Below are 19,248 nucleotides of genomic sequence, written 5' to 3'. Positions count from 1 at the left end.
ATTACAAAGCAAAGTGGCTGAAGAAGACACTCACCTGAGACGAGTGCAGAGGAGAGAGAGAGAGGAAAAACAAACACATGTGCACTTACCCCGACGAGCAAGAATAAAAAAATAAAAAAATAAAAGCGGGTAGTAAACCAGAGCCTGCACCAGAACAGCTGATCATTTCTGTTCCAAACATTTCGATGGCTGTTTGTGTAAAGTTTATATATCTAGAGAGGGGGAGAGAAAGAGAGAAAGATAGAGAGAGAGAGAGAGCCCTCGCCTGAGGGGCGCTCGTAAATCACGGGGAGCCTGCAGCGGTGCAATGTGAGCTGAAAATCATGTGTGATTCAACAGTGTCAAGTCAGAGAAGAAACCAGTTAGAGCTGAGTAAGTGCTGAGGAATTTAAACACTGAGTCCGAGGCGCGTAAAATACACCGAATTCCTGCAATAACAATCCAAACTGCGCCTTCTCCAAACTCAGAGGGAAAGAGCAGGCTGAAGCCAAACAGCTGGAGGAGCATTCAAATCGTTTATTTTAAACTGAGCGAGAGAAAAAAACATGAAGCTGTTATTCTCGGATATTGTGTTTGTTTTTTAATTCATTCTTCTGACAAATAAGACTATCACAGTTTAAAGTTTACGCGTATATAAGCTCACGAGAGCAGAAAAGTAAACGCGTAAAGTTTAAAATGTGTGTTCTCCATGTTTATAAAAGTTTCCGCAAAGTGTAATAACAACACAAAAGGGGAGATTAGTCTGATTTATGACTGACACGATGACGTGAGTTTTTGTTTGACAAATATTTTTTAAAACCACACGTTTTGTTTGTCCCCATCATAAATTCACAACAGGGCTGCGCGTAAAAGTTTCGTCCTTGGCAAAGCGAAGCCAACGAAAAGTCATGAAAAGAAAAAAATAAGAATTTATGCCTCGTGTAGATTTTAAATTACAAGAGCTAAAAACAAAAGTGGGACATCACGGTGTGTAATCAAAGATGCATCTAACCACACACACACACACACACACACACACACACACACACGAGGAGGATGAATGATCACACACATGACAGACACTGGGATTAGATGTTTGGCTCTTGGTGCCAACTGTTTATGTTGGAGGACGTGCTGTCTAATATTGTTCCGTCACTGCTGAACATTTGCTCCGGGCCACAGACACACACACACACACCAGACTTGTTGCTTATAGTGGAAATGGAAATAAGAATATTAGAATAAATTCACGGCTGCTCGCAAACGAGAACACCGAGTCAGATTGTCCAAATAAACCCAACAACAGTGATGCATTGGCTTCACTAAGCAATATCTCAGGGGTTGTCAACATTCCTGACATTTTATTTTTATTTTGTTATGATCCCTAAAGATTTTCGGGGGGCATTTTGCAGTAAATCTTAACTTCTCAGCAAAAAAAAAGCAGAAAAGATTATGTAGGTTATTCAGATTCCTCTGAGGAAAAACATTAGCATCTGGAAAAAAATAAAACCTTGACGAGTTGTCGAGAGTTAGCAAGTTGAAGGTCCTTGTCTGTTCATAAACTAATCACAATGACCAGTTGACCCAGTCCTGTCAGACACACACAGCTACAACTGGCAGCTCACTTTTAAAATGTGTTGACCTGAGACCAGTTATTCTCTTAAATCCCGTGACGGCACAAAGCTATTTTTTTACTGCCTTCTGTTTTAGGAAAGTTAAGGGAATGTAACAGTTTTTTAAGATATTTGAAAAAGTGGCAGTGCAATACAATATTTCGCTTGTTTGCCAGGACAAACTTGGGAAATCGGATTTATGCACATCTTGCACATCTTGCAAAATCACTCAGAATATTACAACCATGTGTATTTCTCCTGTCAATGCATTAGCTCCAGTTAAATTTACCACAAATCTTCAGCACTTGGGTTGAAGATCAAAGAGCAAGATGCTCAAATTCAAGAAATGAAATCTTTATGATTATTATAGAGGATTATAGGGCTGGGGTTTTCAGACTGCACTTCATGAGTGAGTAAAAAGACACACGTTGTCAATTTCCCCTGACTTTTGCAGAAGCATTCCCATTAGTTTGGGCCTAAAGCTGCTGCTGGAGTGCACAACTGTCAATCCTGACCTACAAGACTTGTTTTTAATGAGTCCTGAAGATCTTCAAAGGACTGTCCCAGAGTTTAACCCTGTCCTGGGTCAATGTGATGACAAAAGGTGCAACACATTCAGTGATGCCCCACCAAAAAACAAAACCATGCAACATGCTCAAATTAAAGCAGTTACATGCTTTTTTCTAATTCTTATTATTATGATAAGTCCTGTACATCTACAGGACGCAGAGGACTGTCCCAGAGTTCAACACTGTCCTGGGTCAATGTGATGACAAAGGGTGCAACACATTCAGAGATCTCCCACCAAAAAAAAGCCATGCAACATGCTCAATTTAAATGAGTTACATGCTTTTATATAATTATTATTACAATTATTATTACATCTACAGGACGCAGAGGACTGTCCCAGAATTCAACAGTGTCCTGGGTCAATGTGTGGACAGAGAGAGAGCAACACATTCGGTGATGTCCCACCAAAACAAAACAAAAATCCACAAAGAAAGAAAAGCCGCGGCCAAGGGGGACCAGCGAGGTTCGCACACAGAAGGTACACGTACAGAGCAGGGAGTCAGGTCACAGGGTTGGAGGGGTCGGCCATCCAGACTGAAATGAGCCTAATGGGACAGAAAATGTGTCCTCGAGCTGAACTCGGCCTTCTCCCACTTTCGCCCCCCAAACTTCAATAAAGTAGCTTTTCAGCCTCGCGACATGGAGGCGACAGGGCCTCGAAAAGGGGGCTGGAGGGATGCTGCGACTGTGGCGAGCACATTAATTTCTCTAATCTGTCCGGCAACATAAAGGCTCCTGGATTCATTTCTCAGCGCCGTCTCATCACCATTCTAACGCCTCTCCAAAGGACCACAACCCCCCCCCCCCCCCCCACCCCCCCACCCCCCAAAACAGACAGCAGATTCTAGCCGCTATAACGTCCAGTAGACGTGGTCCAGCTCAGATCTCATGGATAAGAATGGTGGTGCTATGAAAAGCAAACAGCCTGGCACATAATATTTGGTTTGGATCAAATCTGGCTGTTGTCTGAGCGTTTTTGTTTTTTTTCCAGAACGCGGCACAAAGCTGTGCAGTGAAAGATTGATGATGGAGAATACCTCTTCCTTTTGTGCTCCCTGTTCCCCCCCACCACGCCAGGCATTTTATATAAGGCCTATTCATGTCACAATTTCAATAATCTATCAAATTCTTGCGCGTCTCTGGGTTTCAGTCACGTTTAAACTGAAAATCCTCTCTGCAAAAAGGAAACTTAAAAAAAAATCAAAATAAAGAACGCATCAGTGTGAGAAAATTAAAAAAAAACGTTCAGTTGAGGAGGAGGAGGGGTGGGCTCATGTTTGGGTGGTATTTTGGTCTTATTATTGTTCTAGGAGTCCAGCAGCAGGTCTATACAGTTGTAAACACTCCTGTGGTGTGTTGTTGGTCCGCCTGCCAGATGAGAAGCGGACGATGACTTTGCACAGAGATGCGTTTTGTGCTTTTTTTCTTTTTTTAAAATTGTAGGTTTCTATGCGTTCTCAAGAGCTGGAGGCCAAGTGGCCACTGTGGGGGAGGGAGGGGGAGGGGTTGGTGGCGGGGAGCAGCATGTAAATATGGCCACAAATATATATATTAATATATATATATATATATATATATATACAAGCAAAAAGTATAGATAGTTAGAAGAAAACATAAACATTGCTGCTCACAAACAGCAGCCTGAGGCTCACAAAGGTCAGCCATACTTGACTCCCTCCCCACCCTCACTGGCATTTTCAACGAAGACCATCATGTTGAAGTCTATATCTGCAATTTACGATTTTATTTTGATATTGTTTAATTTCTATCTTTTTTCCCCTTTACATTTGAAATCACAGTGGCACGTATGGCGCACTGGATTACAGAAAAAAAGCCAGTGCAATTACATAGGTTACAAAATGGATAAGAATATGCTCATAACAATCTTTAATCTCTAACAGATTTGTAAAGGTCGTCTAGATTATTCGCATGCAGCTTTCTTTTATTTGTGTGCTCAGGAGCTTCTCCCCTCGTGGCTGTGGCAGAGCTGAGGCAGTGTGGAGTGAAGGGCCTCAGTGGCTCGTCTTTAGCGGTAATTGAATGCCCTTCAGACTGATGAGGTTGCACATAATGCACAGCGTAAACTATTTCATTTTTCAGAGTTTGTTTTTCTTTTTAGAAAGAACTCCAGTCCATTATTAGTGAGGCTTTAACACACACACTAACACACACTAACACACACACACACACACACACACACACACACACACACACACACACACACACACACACACGCACACACACTAACACACACACACACATACACACACAAACACACACACACACGCACACACAATGTTTGTACACATTGCAAATTGAAAGAGGCAAAAAAAGAAAAATTCCAGATGCAGGTTTGATAAAAACACAGTTTGAAAAACACAGAGATTCTCGTTGCCCTCGTGAAAATGTTCCAGTAAGTCTGTTCACTTTTAAAGAGACTGATCCAAACAGCCCAAAACAAAATGCTTCCAGAGCTCACCCTGCCTCAAAAATGAAGTTCCACCAAACGTATGTAAAACTAGTAGACACTCACTGTTTTATTGACCAATATGATTAGCACAAGAAACACTAAAACTCCGTTTATTGCATTTCACAATAATCTGCTTGATAACGGTCTAATAAACACAACATCAACACCACAAAACTAAAAATTGCAAATCAGGTTCCTATCTCTGAAATACACGAGGTAATTCACACACTGTTATTCTCCTAAACATACAAGTTCAAGATCAATGGTGTGTTTCCAGCCTTTTTTTTATATACCAAAAATAACTATTATTATATTGATTTCCTTCCAGTGTTGCTTGAAATAAATAGATTGTGCATTTCACCTTGGGCAGCAGGGCAAAAGAACGGCCCACAATAACATTTCGATAAAGTGTAAATTTTTCTACCTTGTTTTTTTCCTTCATTCAAAACATTTTTTTTTCAATAAAAAACATCATTTTAATTCAGCTTCAAATAAATTAAACCCTGTATCACGTAAAAATAATCCATCGGTATTCGCAGTAATCCATGCTATATAACATGCATTTTATATAACTTTGGACTTAAAGGAAACCGCACAAGATAGCTACGAAAACAAAATATATAATTGTTCTATAAATAACCAGTTCTTCTTCTAGCCACACTCGGTGGTCTGTGGTTTTATAACCTGGTAATATCCTCGCCATGCTGTGCTCCGGAGAGTTCGTCGGGGGCCCCAGTGTTAGTGGCCGAGGCAGCGGCTACAGCGCCGGCTGCTGAGCCTGTGTTGGACCCGGAGGAGGAGGTGGAGGATCTCACTTTGGTGTTGGGCAGCCTGTGATCCTTTTTCCATTTCATCCTGCGGTTTTGAAACCAGATTTTTATCTGTCGCTCGGAGAGAACCAGGGTGTGGGCGATCTCGATGCGCCTCCGCCGAGTTAAATATCGGTTATAGTGGAATTCCTTCTCCAATTCTAAGACTTGCTGCCGGGTGTATGCTGTCCGAGACCGCTTGGACTCCGTCCCATTGTAACCAGGGTTCGCTGAGGGGAAAAAAAGGGGAGAAGTGGAGAGAAAGGGAGACGGAGAAGGGAGGAAAAAAGGAGGGGTAAACAAGAATGGCCTCAACTGAGATATGGCTGGAAAGATTTATTGGATGTGAATGTTTGGCTGTTTGAGAAATTTCAAAGGGAAGTTAAGAAATCTGTGCGTAATGAGAGGACACTCACATCCAACTATGAGCTAAATTATTAATGCAAGATTACAAAGCTCAATTTTTTTTTTTTCCTTATTCGTTTCTCCCCCTTCTCTCCATCGCGCAATACATAACAGCAGAAGCCACATGGTGATACGGCTGCCCTGAGTATACCTCGGCTATAAAATTTATGGTGGGTGTAATTACCAATGCCGAGTCGTAAATCCGCCTCAATTGTGCCATTTCAAAGGCTTCCCTGCTATCGGAACAGGGGCTGGCAACGAGATGGGAGTCAGAGGGACTGATAAAGGGAGGGAAAGGGAGAGAGGAGCGAGAGGGGAGCAGGGAACATAAACACACAAGTTGCCTACCGGTGTTGACGTGAATTTTCTTCATCCACGGGTACACCACGGGCTGCTTGGAGGAGGCTGTGCTGTTTGGATGCTCCGGGGTGGCTTGGTTGCAGGCGGAGGTGGCGGCCGGTGGGGTGGCGGGGGACATGGACAACTGTGGGGTATCACATGAAGCAGGCTGCCCTTTCCCTGTCAGCAGGTGCGCAGAGTGGGGTATTCCGTGTCCCCGTGGCGTGTCGGGTTCGGGGATGCTTGCACAGTTAAACTGGCGCTCTTGGTAGCTCGCCCGCGGAGGATATAACTCCTGGTGGTGATGCTGGAAGCCAGGGTCCCTTGCGCGGCTGTAATATTCTGGACTATGCTCGGGGATGTAGTTGTTTTGCGAATATTCCTCGCATGGAGGAAATTTCGGATCAATGTAGTTAGACTCCATCAAATACGAGCTCATGATCATTAATTTCTGGAGTGGAAAATAATTTTTCTAGCTTTGTCGTTTTTCTGCTCCATAAAGCCCTCCTACTTGCGAGCAGCCCTGTAAAGTTACTTTTACCACGTGACTCTATGGCCCAATAGCAGATGAAGAGGTAGTTCCCGGATAAGGAACCAGAGGTATTTAGCATACCTACAGTCGCCATTGAGGGCACAAACCTCTCTCTCTCTCTCTCTCTCTCTCTCTCTCTCTCTCTCTCTCTCTCTCTCTCTCTCCCTTTCTCTCTCTCTCTCTCTCTCTCTCTCTCTCTCTCTCTCCCATTCCCTCCCTGGCTCTCTCTCCCCCTGGTTGTTTTACCAAAGCAATTGATCTTGGGGACAAAACTAGTAGCTAGTTGCTGACCAAGGAAAAAATAAAACAGGCAAGATCCGCTGCTCTCAATTATTCAAAGGGACAATAGGTGATTCGCCAAGGATAAGGTACGACAATAGCAAACCAATCATTTTGTTAGGCTGCACACCTCAAATAAAGGTTATCTGCTAATTAATGAGGGCTCAGTCTTTAACCAGCAGCACTTCAGCTCTGAAACACATTATGGTCCATTAATGCACTTAAGAATTAGAGCTGCATCACTTCTGTGAGTTGCTGTTCCTATTAAAACCATTCCTGCACAAATAGTGGAGGTTTACTGTGACTGTAAATGTCAAGAGAGGCACTGGAGGTGTGGTGGATTTCTGAAAATAGGCCCCGATCATTTATAATGTTGGAGACAGGAAGAGTCAGACCGCCTGAATTAAAGTCTCAATTGATCTGTCTGGTTGTTCCAGTTTATTCTTTCAACAACTGGGCCTTTGTGTTTTCATTGATACCAACTGCCAAAAGAAGGAGGGATTCAGCCAAAGGTTCTTAATGAAATTATTTTTAAAGCTGCTTTGAATATCTCAGCAGCAAATAAAATATATATATGGTTTGCTGATTTGTAGACAATCATATTCACTAACTTTTAACCATAGCTCCATGTTATATATTTTTTACTGTCCAAAGGTGGCTGGAGCCAAAGGTGTGAGGTGCTGTACCAGAGACTGAGCAGAATAAGATGTTAACAATAAAGAAAAGTCATGGTGGTGATGGTGAAAAAGTGCATTAAGTGAAAAACCCTGAATGCAAAATAACCTGTATTAATAACGTCTAATTCTAAAATGTACAGCTATGACACAATAAAGTGTATGTGTACAATTCAGTATCTCGCGTGTTGTGATTTCACCATCCAAACAGTGGAGGAGGACGAGCAGAAAAATGTCACAGAAACAACACAGGTTGGGAACCTCTACAACTGATGTCACAGACTGAACCAAAAGGGGAGCAGCCAACAGGCCAGACTAACTCAGAGCTCCCAGTGTGACATCAAACGGCCGCTAACACAGAACAGCACCACTGGGGTGTCACTGATCTGACAACCGGCACCATCATGGTGGGACATACCAGAGAGCAGCAGAACAGTATGATCTGCTCACTTATCTGCAGTAGTACTGTTCACAATGAAGCTAGGTTCACAGAGCAGAGAGTTGCATTAGAGCAGCAGCACACTCACAACCCAGTAATTGAGCAATCCTCCTGCATGCAGGGCCGGCCTGCAGAAATACCATGCTGGATAGAAACTACGATTATTAAATGGAAACATATTATTAACACAATCAGGGGGTTTTGCTGGTAAAAGCTCTGCTCCCGGCTGTTTTCTGTCGATCTCCTCACAAAGTCCTTGTCTTTATACTTGTGAGGCATGTTTGGTAGCTTAGTTACAACCTAAATAAAACCACATGAAGAATAAGTAAATTAACTTTGTCTGTGTGTGGACAATCGCTTCCCTGTGACCAGCAGATGAGAGCGGGGCAGCTAGAATCCAACTGTTGAGAGCAAGCCTCTCAAAGAATCCAACATATACAGGCAGAGAAACAAATGCAACCATGTTAACACTATCCTGTGAATATGTTTCAGTCAATCTTATTCCCAAATACATCGATACAAACTGCAATATGTCAGCCCAACTGCCATTTGGAAATGCAGCCTCCACATGCTTCATGCTAATCCAGGCTGAGGCTCTGGTAAACAGCAGCCCCCATTAGAGGAGGTATGCTGTTGTACTGTAAAGTGATACGGCCTGGTTGTATAAACTTGTCATGCTGCTGTAGGCTCCTCGTTCTTATCTCAGAGTCAACTTTGGTCAAAGAGACAGAAAGAGGTTAACTCCCAACAGCTCAGCAGCCTCCCAGACACATTAAGAAAAACTGCATTTTTTAGAAACTGTCTTCAGATAAAGCCTTCAGCTGAGGGAAATATCCAAATCTGTAAGCACGTATAAATAATAAGAATTAAAAAAATGACAAGCAGCAGCACATTGTATGTTAAAGTTGCAACAATTGCATAACTTGGTTCACAAAAATCCAGGTCAAATGGCATATTTCTGTCGTGTTGGTAGAGAATGCGGAGGACATTTCTATTACCTCCAGCGAGGATGTTAGAGGCGTTTTATAGAGCAATAAAAGCCGTAAATCAGTCACTTTTAAACGACCCCGGTTCCTAACGTGTTTTACAGGGTCTGACACAGTAGAAGCCGCAGACTGCACAGATGGGTTTTCTCTCTGTGGCCGGTACGACTCAGTGCATGCTCGTCTGGAGGGTGAATACAGTTTGTGACATCGCGAGGGCATTGCATATTGTGTCTGTGTGTGATGCTCGTATATGTGCAGCAGCAGGAAAAGTCATGAGAGACGTGCAGAGAGGAGCAGGAGCGACAGCAATCCAGAGGCCGGCGTGGTATTTCAGTTGCCCATGTATTCCTGTAGAGACGTATTTGCGATTGTTTGTACTTCACACAAATTCGGTTCTACAGGGTACATATAGACAACTAATGTTGTTAGGATGCAAACTGCAGAAGGAGGTGGAGTCTCTCAGGCAAAGATCCGTGCAAGCACGTCGTCGTGTGTGTAACTGGAGTAGCATGCAATCGAGTCTAGTCACAACAGATATTAAGGCTGCAATGGATACTTGAGTAAACGTGCGCCCGAGCGGATGCTGTGAGTCAGGAGGACTCGGAGTCCCACAAATCAATTCTGCAATTGACACGATACTTACAACATTTGAAATAACATCCCTGAAATATAAAAAATATCCGTGCGTAAAGGCTACACACGAATGCATACACACACACACCCACACACACAAACATAAACACAAACATAAACACACACACTACACACACAAACACACTCACACACACACACTCGCACGTCGTGTGCAGAGGACAAGAGGCTCTTTTCTCCACATTCAACCTCTGCCTTTGAGGTGGCTCCTCTATGAATATTCGCTCGCAAACACGGCGGATACAAAGGGACGGCGTGACAGCACGGATGAAAAATAAGTTTCTATTGTTCCCAGCCATTTCTTCTGCTCGCCATTACCATACTGACCGCTCAGTAACCTTTCTTCCTGCCACTCTGGAAGCTAATGAGAAAGGCCTCGGATGACAAATGCAATATCAGACATGTGACCTGTTCCGGGGTTATTAAAAACAGCAAACATGCTCAGATTGTGAATCAATGGAATTGATTACAGTGGAAGCGCACGGGGGGGGGGGGGGGGGGGGACTTCAAGCCTCTGTCAAAATACATCTCAATCTACATATTTCTCCGCGTGCACTCCGTGGATCAGCTTGATAGATTTTTTAAAAATTGAAGAACAAAGCGTCCCAAAGACAAGGAGCAGTGAACTAACGAGGAGAGAGTACTAAACAAAACCAGATTCATGCTCATCTTACCAGACTGTGGGCTCATCTACATGCACGCTGCTCGTCGTGCACCCAGCCATGTGCGCAGGAGCACAGCACATACTCCCCACTCGCCCCACGCGCTCTGGCGGGCGCATTTTAATATTAGTTAGACAGCCTGACCCGCGTTTCACCCCTCGCGTTTGACTGGCTCCAATAGTTCACTGCCACGGATTATTGATGGAGAGACAGCAATGAATTCTTTCTCCCCACAAATGGCTTTCCGATCTTGCACCTAGTTCAATAACTAGTTATAATGCAGAAGTACAAAAAATGAGGCCCTGAGGCGGACTAATTTGATGTTTCATTTGTTCATTTGAGAAATCGGTGAGCTTTTCTCGCCCCCCCACCCCACCCCCCCTCTTTTTCCCCAGCAAAATAACAGCGTGTACAAGCGTGTTCACACATGTACATATGTAAACAAAATAAATCTGCGCAAAACTATGTGGAGGCGGCTGCTCTGTCCATGCATGGCTGTTTTTAATTTGGCGGACCAGCAGCACCTTGACAGTGCAGCAATACCCCCCCCCCCCTCTCCCTGATGAAAATGGCTGCGATGCGCTTTTAATCAAACCCTTAACCTAATAGCCTTTTACACGTTTACTCACCCCAGGTGCAATAACGTTAGGCAGGATGGTCCAGTTAAAATAAAAAGTTTTAATGAAGTGCAGACAGACTGGAGACTAGTTAGACCTGAATGCCCTGCAAAAGCAGCAGCAGCCAGGGGAGCAGAGGTGGTTGTAGATACTGGAAGTCCCACAGAAACCATTGGTTGGTTTGCAGATCATTATTGTGGCTCATTAGAGTCGTGGTGCACTGTTAAACCCAACTTTTCTAACTGTTAACTACACCCAACCGCAGAGAGACAGTAATCACTGCTTGACTTGAAGGTTTTGTGGAAAAATTTGACATCAAAACGTGTTAAACATTGTTGTTGTCAATGCGCAGCCATGGCACAAACACCAGAAACCTTCAAACAAATTCGTTAAGAGCGCGAACGTGAGTGTCAGTGGAGCCAGATGTTTGCCTCCAGCCACATGAAAAGCTCCACCGTGTAGTGTCACATCCTCTGGCCGGAGCCAGGTGGACAGGCGGGGGGCGACGGATAAACACTTACTGACACATCCACGGTGCGACTCGCTTTGACCCGATGAAGTGTCTGGAACAAACAAAAAGAAGAAACGAAAAATTAGGTCTGGAATGGCCGAAATATTATCTTCTTTTTAATTTAGAAAACGACTTTTAGTAGAAATTTTAATTAAGGGGGGGAAAAAAAGGAAATTCTACAATTTGCTAAATTGTTTTTGACGTTTAAAACAAATATATAACCGATAAATTATCCATTAGATTAATTTAGTGTGTACTTGTTAAGTCAAGTCGTGTAAAAAGACATTTAAAAGAAAAAAAAATTGATAATAAAAGTGATAATAAATAAATAAATAAACTGAAAATATGAGCAAACCAGGATATAAATAATAAGAGAAGAGGCATATATAACCTGTGTATTACACTATTCAAATTATTAAAGGTTTATTCTCTCTGATTCTAACACAGTTTTGATGTGTTGAGTTATTATTTAATCTTAATGACGCTTCAGTCTGACCCTGATCTCTGTTGGTCTCCTGATCGAAGGGACACAAATGTCCCAGAAAAGCTCGGACATGTGCGGACTCCTGCAGGACATGAGACCGAGGACAGGGATGGAGGACGGGTCATTTTCAGACAGTCAAACTAAATCTACAAGCGTTTTGGTTTTTCCTCGGGCTGAAATGTTCCAGGAATAGAAATCCCTGGACTTGAATTACGGCGATCAGTCAATTAAAAAAATCACGACTTTGTGTTCACATTGTAAATAAATTGTCAGAGGTGTGCAAAACGATGGAATGGCACTTTGTGGGTCTTATTTGGACTCAGACAAAGGGAAGTCTGCGCTCACCCGGAAATGACCTCTGCGTTTTTGAATGATGACAGTGTCAGATCCACAGGTCACAGAAAGAGATACACGAGCTCAGGACGTGGCGGAGGAAAACGGATGTTTAGACAGTTTCCCTTTTCCCTTTTCACTGGAGCCCACACTAGATTGATTTGAGCTGGAATCTTGCATCTTTTTCATTTACTTATCCAGATTAGATTCAACGAGATATCTGATTCAAACGTTCTCCAAAAGATGCGCAGTGACTGAAAACCACGAGGATGTAAAATCATTCAGATAATTCAATAATTCATTATAAAAGTTCTGCAACATCTGTGAAGATGTCAGATAACACATCAAATCTGTGTCTAATTTATGGCCTAAACAGAAATACTTTAATGTCTTTGTTTTGGGGAGGGGGGGGGGGGAGTTAAACTACTTTCTAGAATTTCGGGTTGTTTTATTTTCTTGATACGTTATTACAATTTCTCTCCACCTGCCAACACAATTAATATTAGTAATAACATCAATGAGAATATGGCAAATTGAAATAAAATATCGAGAAGAAAGGAGCAATAATCGATGCTATGGCTTGGAAACATTGCCCCCCAACAGTGTTTAACCCACACAGGAGCGTGTTACACAGTGCCCCCTATCGGAGGTGTATAATTGATCACCCTGCACACCTGAAAACAGAACTGTAATCCTGACCAAAACTCCACCAGACAGTGAGTGGCATCGAACAGTAAACCAGACACTAATGCAGTTAGTGGCACTGACCTCACTTCATTTGTGCACCAACGCTGAAGCCTGGACAGTCGTTTAGACAAGAGTTGAAACAAAAGCGTTTCCATTTCTGTCATTTAATTCCTGCATTAAGATCAGATGCTGCAGCAGAGCCGTGCATCAACGCTGCACCTTGTTCTGTCAGCTGAGCTAAACTCTCACCCAAATATAAAATATCAGACCAACTTGCAGCTGCACACGCTGACCAAGGAGAGAATGTTATTTATAAAGTGCTTTTTACAACATGTGGGCAATAAAATGATGTGACGATCAAAATTGTCTCATCATCTGCCTCTAAACTAATAAATATAAAAAAATATATATGTTCCTGCACTGTGAGACAACAAGTACAAAAAGAGCATGAAGGCTATTTCCTGCACGAAAATAAAAATAAACAAGCAAACGAATTACAGAAAATATTTAGAAGACATTTTTGTACATTTTGTATTATTTCCAGCAGCAATGCAGTGAGATATATTTGGATTAGGACGATGCCAGATATATATTGGACAGTATCTTTGAGTCAGACTTGTGCCAATAGTTCAGACATGACCTCAAAAAGAACAGGGACTGATGAAAACAAAAACTAATCTCGTGTCGAGGTGAAGCAACGAGATGAAGCTCGTTATCAGCAGCGTTTGTATTTTAGATTCATTTTAATGACGCACAAAATATTTAACCTATCTCACAACCTTTTAATCCCGTTTTTATCTTCAATACTTTGTCTCAGATGCATTTTCCACTTTACCAAACTATAAGACTTTACTGAGGATGCATTTATTTAAAACTTGTTTTTACATCTAATGTGTTAAAGAGACAGTATGTGTGTGTTGACGAGACACAGAGAGAGAGAGAAGGTGGGGTGCATGAAGCTGGACGCCAGATGATTTTTTGATCACTCTGGCCGACCTTCTTTTGCTTTTTAAATTTTTCCTCACGTCTCCTTTCTTTCAAATATTTGCCTCTTCTCTCGCTGACATGACGCGCAGCAAACTGTTGAATGACACTGAATTCAAAATCTTCAGCGAGACATTGAAAAACCCAGCGTTTGGTTTTATTTCTCGGGATTAAAATGTGACACAAACACGATGGACCATGCTGCGTAAAAGAATAACCCTCTTGACAAAAATTTTTTTTTTTACTATTCCTGTTTCCAATGCACTTAATATGCAACAGTACACGTCTTGTAAAAAATACCTCATTATTAAATCCTTGCTATTATGAAAAACAGAAATGCTCCATGATTGGATACAAAAAAACATTTACTACCAATTATACATTAAATTAGCACTTAATGCGTTTACACCCATGCATTCAAAGTCACACTGATACAACGCAAACACTATTATTATAACACGGGGAAATAAAAGCACAGTCTCAGGCCTGTAGGCAAAGTTAAAGGCAACTTACTGCAGCAGCTCTCAGTCGCTCGCACCACACCGACTACACAGTCCGGAGAAAGGTACTGCATCCTCACTGCCACACAGCCCTTTCCTCCTCAGAGAAGGGGAAGCCGGCAGCTGCGATTCCGGACAGTTAAGATTATATATGATGTGTATATATCGAAGGTTTGTCAGCTCTTCCAGGCCATAAAACCCACTTAAATGACACCACGTGATCCCCGTGCACCATTCACAGGCCCTGCTTGGGGCAATTGGCATATGTAACCTTGTAAACTTTAAAATACCCTAAAAGAAAGACATAGTAAAAGGGGATTGAATGCATTGTCCACGTTTAGGTTTAGGCCCCAACAGAGCACATGGGAAAGTGGACGCTGCGTCCACCGGTTTCTCAAACCAGTCAAGGAAGTTGAATAGGAAGCTGTTAGTTTGAGAGGTGAGTTGATTTTTATTTTTCTTTGAGTAGCGCTGGGGAGAAATGAGCTCATAACCTTGGGCGACACTGCGTCACACTGGATTTAAAGCTACTGCTGATCACAGGCAGCTACTGGCGTGATTTTATATCCTCAAATAGGAGCAGACGGTGTTGTTTTTGACTACAGTGTAATGATGCCAGGATTAAAGAGCAGGGCGACATCATAAAGTGGCCATATGGCCGCGACAATGATGGCGCGCAGCTCTGCGGCCACAGGAAGCCGAGGTTTTGCATCCATGTTGTCTTGTGGGCGCGTGTTATCACAGGCTGTGTGTGTCTGTGTGTGTCTTCCTTCCCTGACTAAACAGGAAGCGGTGTCTGGCTGTGGTGGAGTGCTGGAAAAAGGGGCAATAAAGTTTTATGAGGGGCCTTAAACTTCCGAGCGCGTTTGTCAGTCAATGAAATTGTGCGGATTCCGAGTCAGACTGGAGAGAGAGAGAGCGCGTGAGCAGGAGGAGGACACAAAAGGAAATAGTCTCTCAATTTCTAAGTAGTTTATTTCAGTGGATTTCATAACAAAACAATATTTAAATACACTTAATGTGCGTAATTCTACCATTAAAGTATAAAATCAGGAGAATAGAAATGTGCATATTGACAATATTCGGACTTTTAATGATGAGAGTTTATTGGTTACAATGAACAGAAAATGAAAGTTACTCCACAGCCCTCGTGTTAAACCTCCAGTTCACAAAGGAGAAGACAAATGACTTCATTGCACATCACAATATTTTCACACACAGTCGCCGCATTATACATCATGATTTAGATTCACAGGGATTTGACAAGGACAACATGGATGGAAGTGAAAATCCACTCACTAACAGACACCACACGTCCAACAACATCCTAACTCGGCACTGCAACATGTTAGAGAGTCCATTTAAAAAGATAAGGGGAGGGGAGGAAAGTGGAAAAGTAGGTTTTACTGGTGGGAAACCATTTGACTCTTGCTCACAGGACAGCTCATTAAAAGCACTCGGGAATATTTTTTTGCCTTCATTTGATCCCGCTCCCCTCAAAGTGTTTATGATGATACACAGCTGGAAATGTTGCATGCTGTCACTGCAGCCTCCACCAAACTCTGGTCCACATTGAAAACACGGATTAGTATTAGTATTAGTATGGTGCAGCCTCTCAGTGCACCGCAGACCAGCAGCCTCGCAGCGTGCAGGGCCCTGCTCCCCTCAACCTCTTGTCCCCATCGTGCAGTCAAGTGAGGTTATCATCGCATGGGCTGCAAATTAATTTAGAAATGTAAACCGATTGATCAAAGTGAGCGATATTCAATACATTAGGTCCCAAACTGCAGCGAGTGACACATAATTGGTGATAAAGCACACAGAGCGGTGTCATGATGTCATTGCTCCTAGCAGTTCATCCGGAGGTCAGGCGGCGCTCCAGCACTGTGCAGTGTGGGGCTGAAAACGTGCTGCGTGCACCCCCATGTTCACCGGGGCCACTTCTACTCCTTCACTTTGATCTTTGAGTCCTTCTTCCACTTCATTCGCCTGTTCTGGAACCAGATTTTGATCTGCCTCTCGTTTAGACACAGGGTGTGGGCGATCTCTATGCGCCTGCGGCGGCTCAGGTACCGGTTGAAGTGAAACTCTTTCTCCAGCTCCAGAGTCTGGTAGCGGGTGTAACTGGTCCTGGACCGCTTACCCTCCGATTCTGAAGTGGTAGTAAAATAAGTTAGCTTTCAGTAGCATTGTAGTGGTGAATAAATATAATAACAGGATGATAATAATATTATTACTCCAAAAAAAGCCTTGAATATCCATAAAAATAAGCATTACAAGCAGAAAAATGTGAATTTATGTCCTCCTCCACCCTCATTTAAAAGATCAAATATCTTTACATAACCTAATTCAACCTGATATTACTTACTGTGGATCCGTGTAATAAAAATTTATGTCAGGCTGATAAGGATGGTTAACTAGATACAATAAATGCTCTCACTTTAAAGGAGGGGGCCTTGACACCATTTCACATTAAAACATAAAAAAAACTAATTTCAATATGTAAAATGAAATGAGTGATGGCGTGTTGGCCTCCCTGTAAACACTGGTCTCGGCCTAATACTGCTGCTTTATACAGTCTAATATCGTGGGAGGAAAAACAGATGTGTAAAATGAAAAGAAGTGGGATTAGAAAATGGAAACTGATGCTCCCCAGATATATTTCTTTCTCCTATTTATAGACGTGCTCGTGCACAGGCGTGCTAAGTAAAGCAACAGGCCTGTGCTGCTGGACTTTAAATATATATTTTGTTGTATATTCCTGCTGTGTGTGTGTGTGTGTGTGTGTGTGTGCGTCTGGATTTTTTTAGTATGTGGAGAAACACAAAACACAAGTAGCTCCTCTCCATCTGCAGCCTAAAAAGTCAGGCAGCGGTTTAAGGAGCAGGAGCAGCCCTATTCACGTCTTATAGAGGTGAAAAGTTCATGATTGGGTCAGGGCATTGGTGTTTCCCAGGGTTCAATTTAAGGCTAAAGCTTCTCTCTGTCACACACACACATACACACACAAACACACACACACACACACACACACACACACACACACACACACACACACACACACACACACAGACTGAGAGTGTGACAATGTAAAACATGCAGTTAAACCAAGACCATAAACAAAGCAAGGCAAAAGAAACACTAATACACGGAGGCTGAATTCGTAATATTATTTCACATCACAGATTTGTTCTCTTATCCAATTATACGTCCATAAATCACGCCGCAGATCACCTCTTCACCGTAACAGAGCAGGTTTACGAGCAATGGATGCCTTTGTCATAAAATTTATGACCGCGAGTTTTTATTATTTCCTGCGTTTGGCCTATAAAACTCAAGAGGGAAAGTAGAGCGGGCGAAAAGAAGTGTTGCAGCGTAAAGAGTGAATAAGAGCAAGCATCTTAGTCGCACTTCAGAAAATAGGCAAACTTTACCGTGGCTCATGTGCAGTTTTGTCATCCATGGATAGATCTGCGGCCGCGGCTCAGCGTCCCTGACGCTGGCCCGCGTTTGCGTGTCGTTTTCGCCGATTGGCGCACTCTCCGCGTTTCTTTCGCCCTCCTGGCTCTTGTTGCCGCCGGACTTTGCGCTCCTCTCCGGGTCCCTGTCCGCCCCGCGCCCCAGCAGCGCGCCCGCCGTAGCCGAGCCCGCTCGCGTCCACAAGCCGAGCTACCGGAGATCATGGTTATCTGTGGTCCTGACGGGAGAGGAGTATCCGCATTGCCACGCAGGCTAGTTTTCATCTCCTCCCGCTCCACAGAGGTCGTGGGGACGGGACAAGTGAATATCCCGTTCACATTAACATCCTCATAGTGGCTGGACCTGTGCCCAGATAGATCGTAACTAAACATACTGTTTGGAGAAGTTGTCTCGCTTGTTTGCCTGAAATTGGAGCTGTCAACATACGAGCTCATGTTAAACCCACCAGCGATTGTTTTTTTTCTTAAACTAGAGAGGGCTGCGGGATGGAGGTTGCGGTTATTTCCTTGTTTTTGTTGATCATTGCTTTTCTTTGTAGCCGCTTTTGGAAAATTCAGAGCTGTCTTCCCTAAAAAAATAATCCAGGATTTATAGGTGGAGTAGGCTTTGGTATCTTTTTTTATTCTTGATCCGACGTGCGCTGCCCAATATGGTGTATTTGTATGGGATCACGTGCACATGTTGGCCAGTCATAAATTGGCTTTGATACTCAATGGGGATATTGATGAATAGGAGAAACGTGTCCGGTAAACTTTGAGCTGTTGGTTGTTGAGGACCAGGCAGGGATCTTTAGCGCAAAAAAGGGCAGGACAGTAAGACAAGAGCGTCATCTGGTGTCTGGTATGGGGCAGGACGGTCAGAACCGGTCAGAGCTCTCTGCCCCCCCAACACGCCCCGAGTCCACCGTCAGCCCCACATAATAAACATGGCTAATAATTATAATAATACTTGTTATAGTATTAATAGCCATAATTGTTATAATAATAAAAAATACCGGTTTAAATGCTCCCTTCGTTTAAATATGTTTACGCATGAGCTCGAAACGTGGATGTCGCGGGAAGTTATGTTATAGTAATACAGCTACGGGAATGTCGTAGTGGATATTGCACAATTGCTCATTCCCCTGCCCCTCTAATGCCAATCATAAAGTCCAATATTAAATATGGAAGAGCTTATTAGTTGCTTATAAATCACTTCATCCTCCCATTTGTCCCCAATTTGCCTCATGATACGATTAAAATGTA

General features: G+C 43.0%; 3 protein-coding genes across 3 annotated transcripts in view; all 3 read right to left on the bottom strand.

Moving 5' to 3' along the window:
- LOC117764592 (homeobox protein Hox-A4-like) overlaps nucleotides 1-19,248 on the bottom strand; it is a 34,858-nt gene that overhangs the window by 7,413 nt on the left and 8,197 nt on the right. Inside the window, exon 2 of the mRNA XM_034590498.1 lies at nucleotides 11,547-11,588. The gene's annotated coding sequence lies outside the window, so the exon portion shown is untranslated. The remainder of the gene's footprint in view (nucleotides 1-11,546; nucleotides 11,589-19,248) is intronic.
- hoxc4a (homeobox C4a) lies at nucleotides 4,620-6,762 on the bottom strand. Its single transcript, XM_034590499.1, has 2 exons — nucleotides 6,195-6,762; nucleotides 4,620-5,671 (listed from the first exon to the last, which is right to left on the bottom strand). Exons 1-2 carry the CDS (start codon nucleotides 6,628-6,630, stop codon nucleotides 5,310-5,312), a joined length of 798 nt encoding a protein of 265 aa, XP_034446390.1. The 5' UTR covers nucleotides 6,631-6,762; the 3' UTR covers nucleotides 4,620-5,309.
- hoxc5a (homeobox C5a) lies at nucleotides 15,473-18,897 on the bottom strand. The gene is given in 4 exon segments (XM_034590502.1): nucleotides 15,473-16,676; nucleotides 17,959-18,158; nucleotides 18,160-18,185; nucleotides 18,187-18,897. Coding segments are annotated over 4 exon segments (687 nt in total). The 5' UTR covers nucleotides 18,439-18,897; the 3' UTR covers nucleotides 15,473-16,467.

The sequence above is a fragment of the Hippoglossus hippoglossus genome, chromosome 7 (assembly GCF_009819705.1).
Source record: "Hippoglossus hippoglossus isolate fHipHip1 chromosome 7, fHipHip1.pri, whole genome shotgun sequence".
Lineage (NCBI taxonomy): Eukaryota > Metazoa > Chordata > Actinopteri > Pleuronectiformes > Pleuronectidae > Hippoglossus > Hippoglossus hippoglossus.
This window is presented reverse-complemented; position numbering and strand designations above follow the sequence as displayed.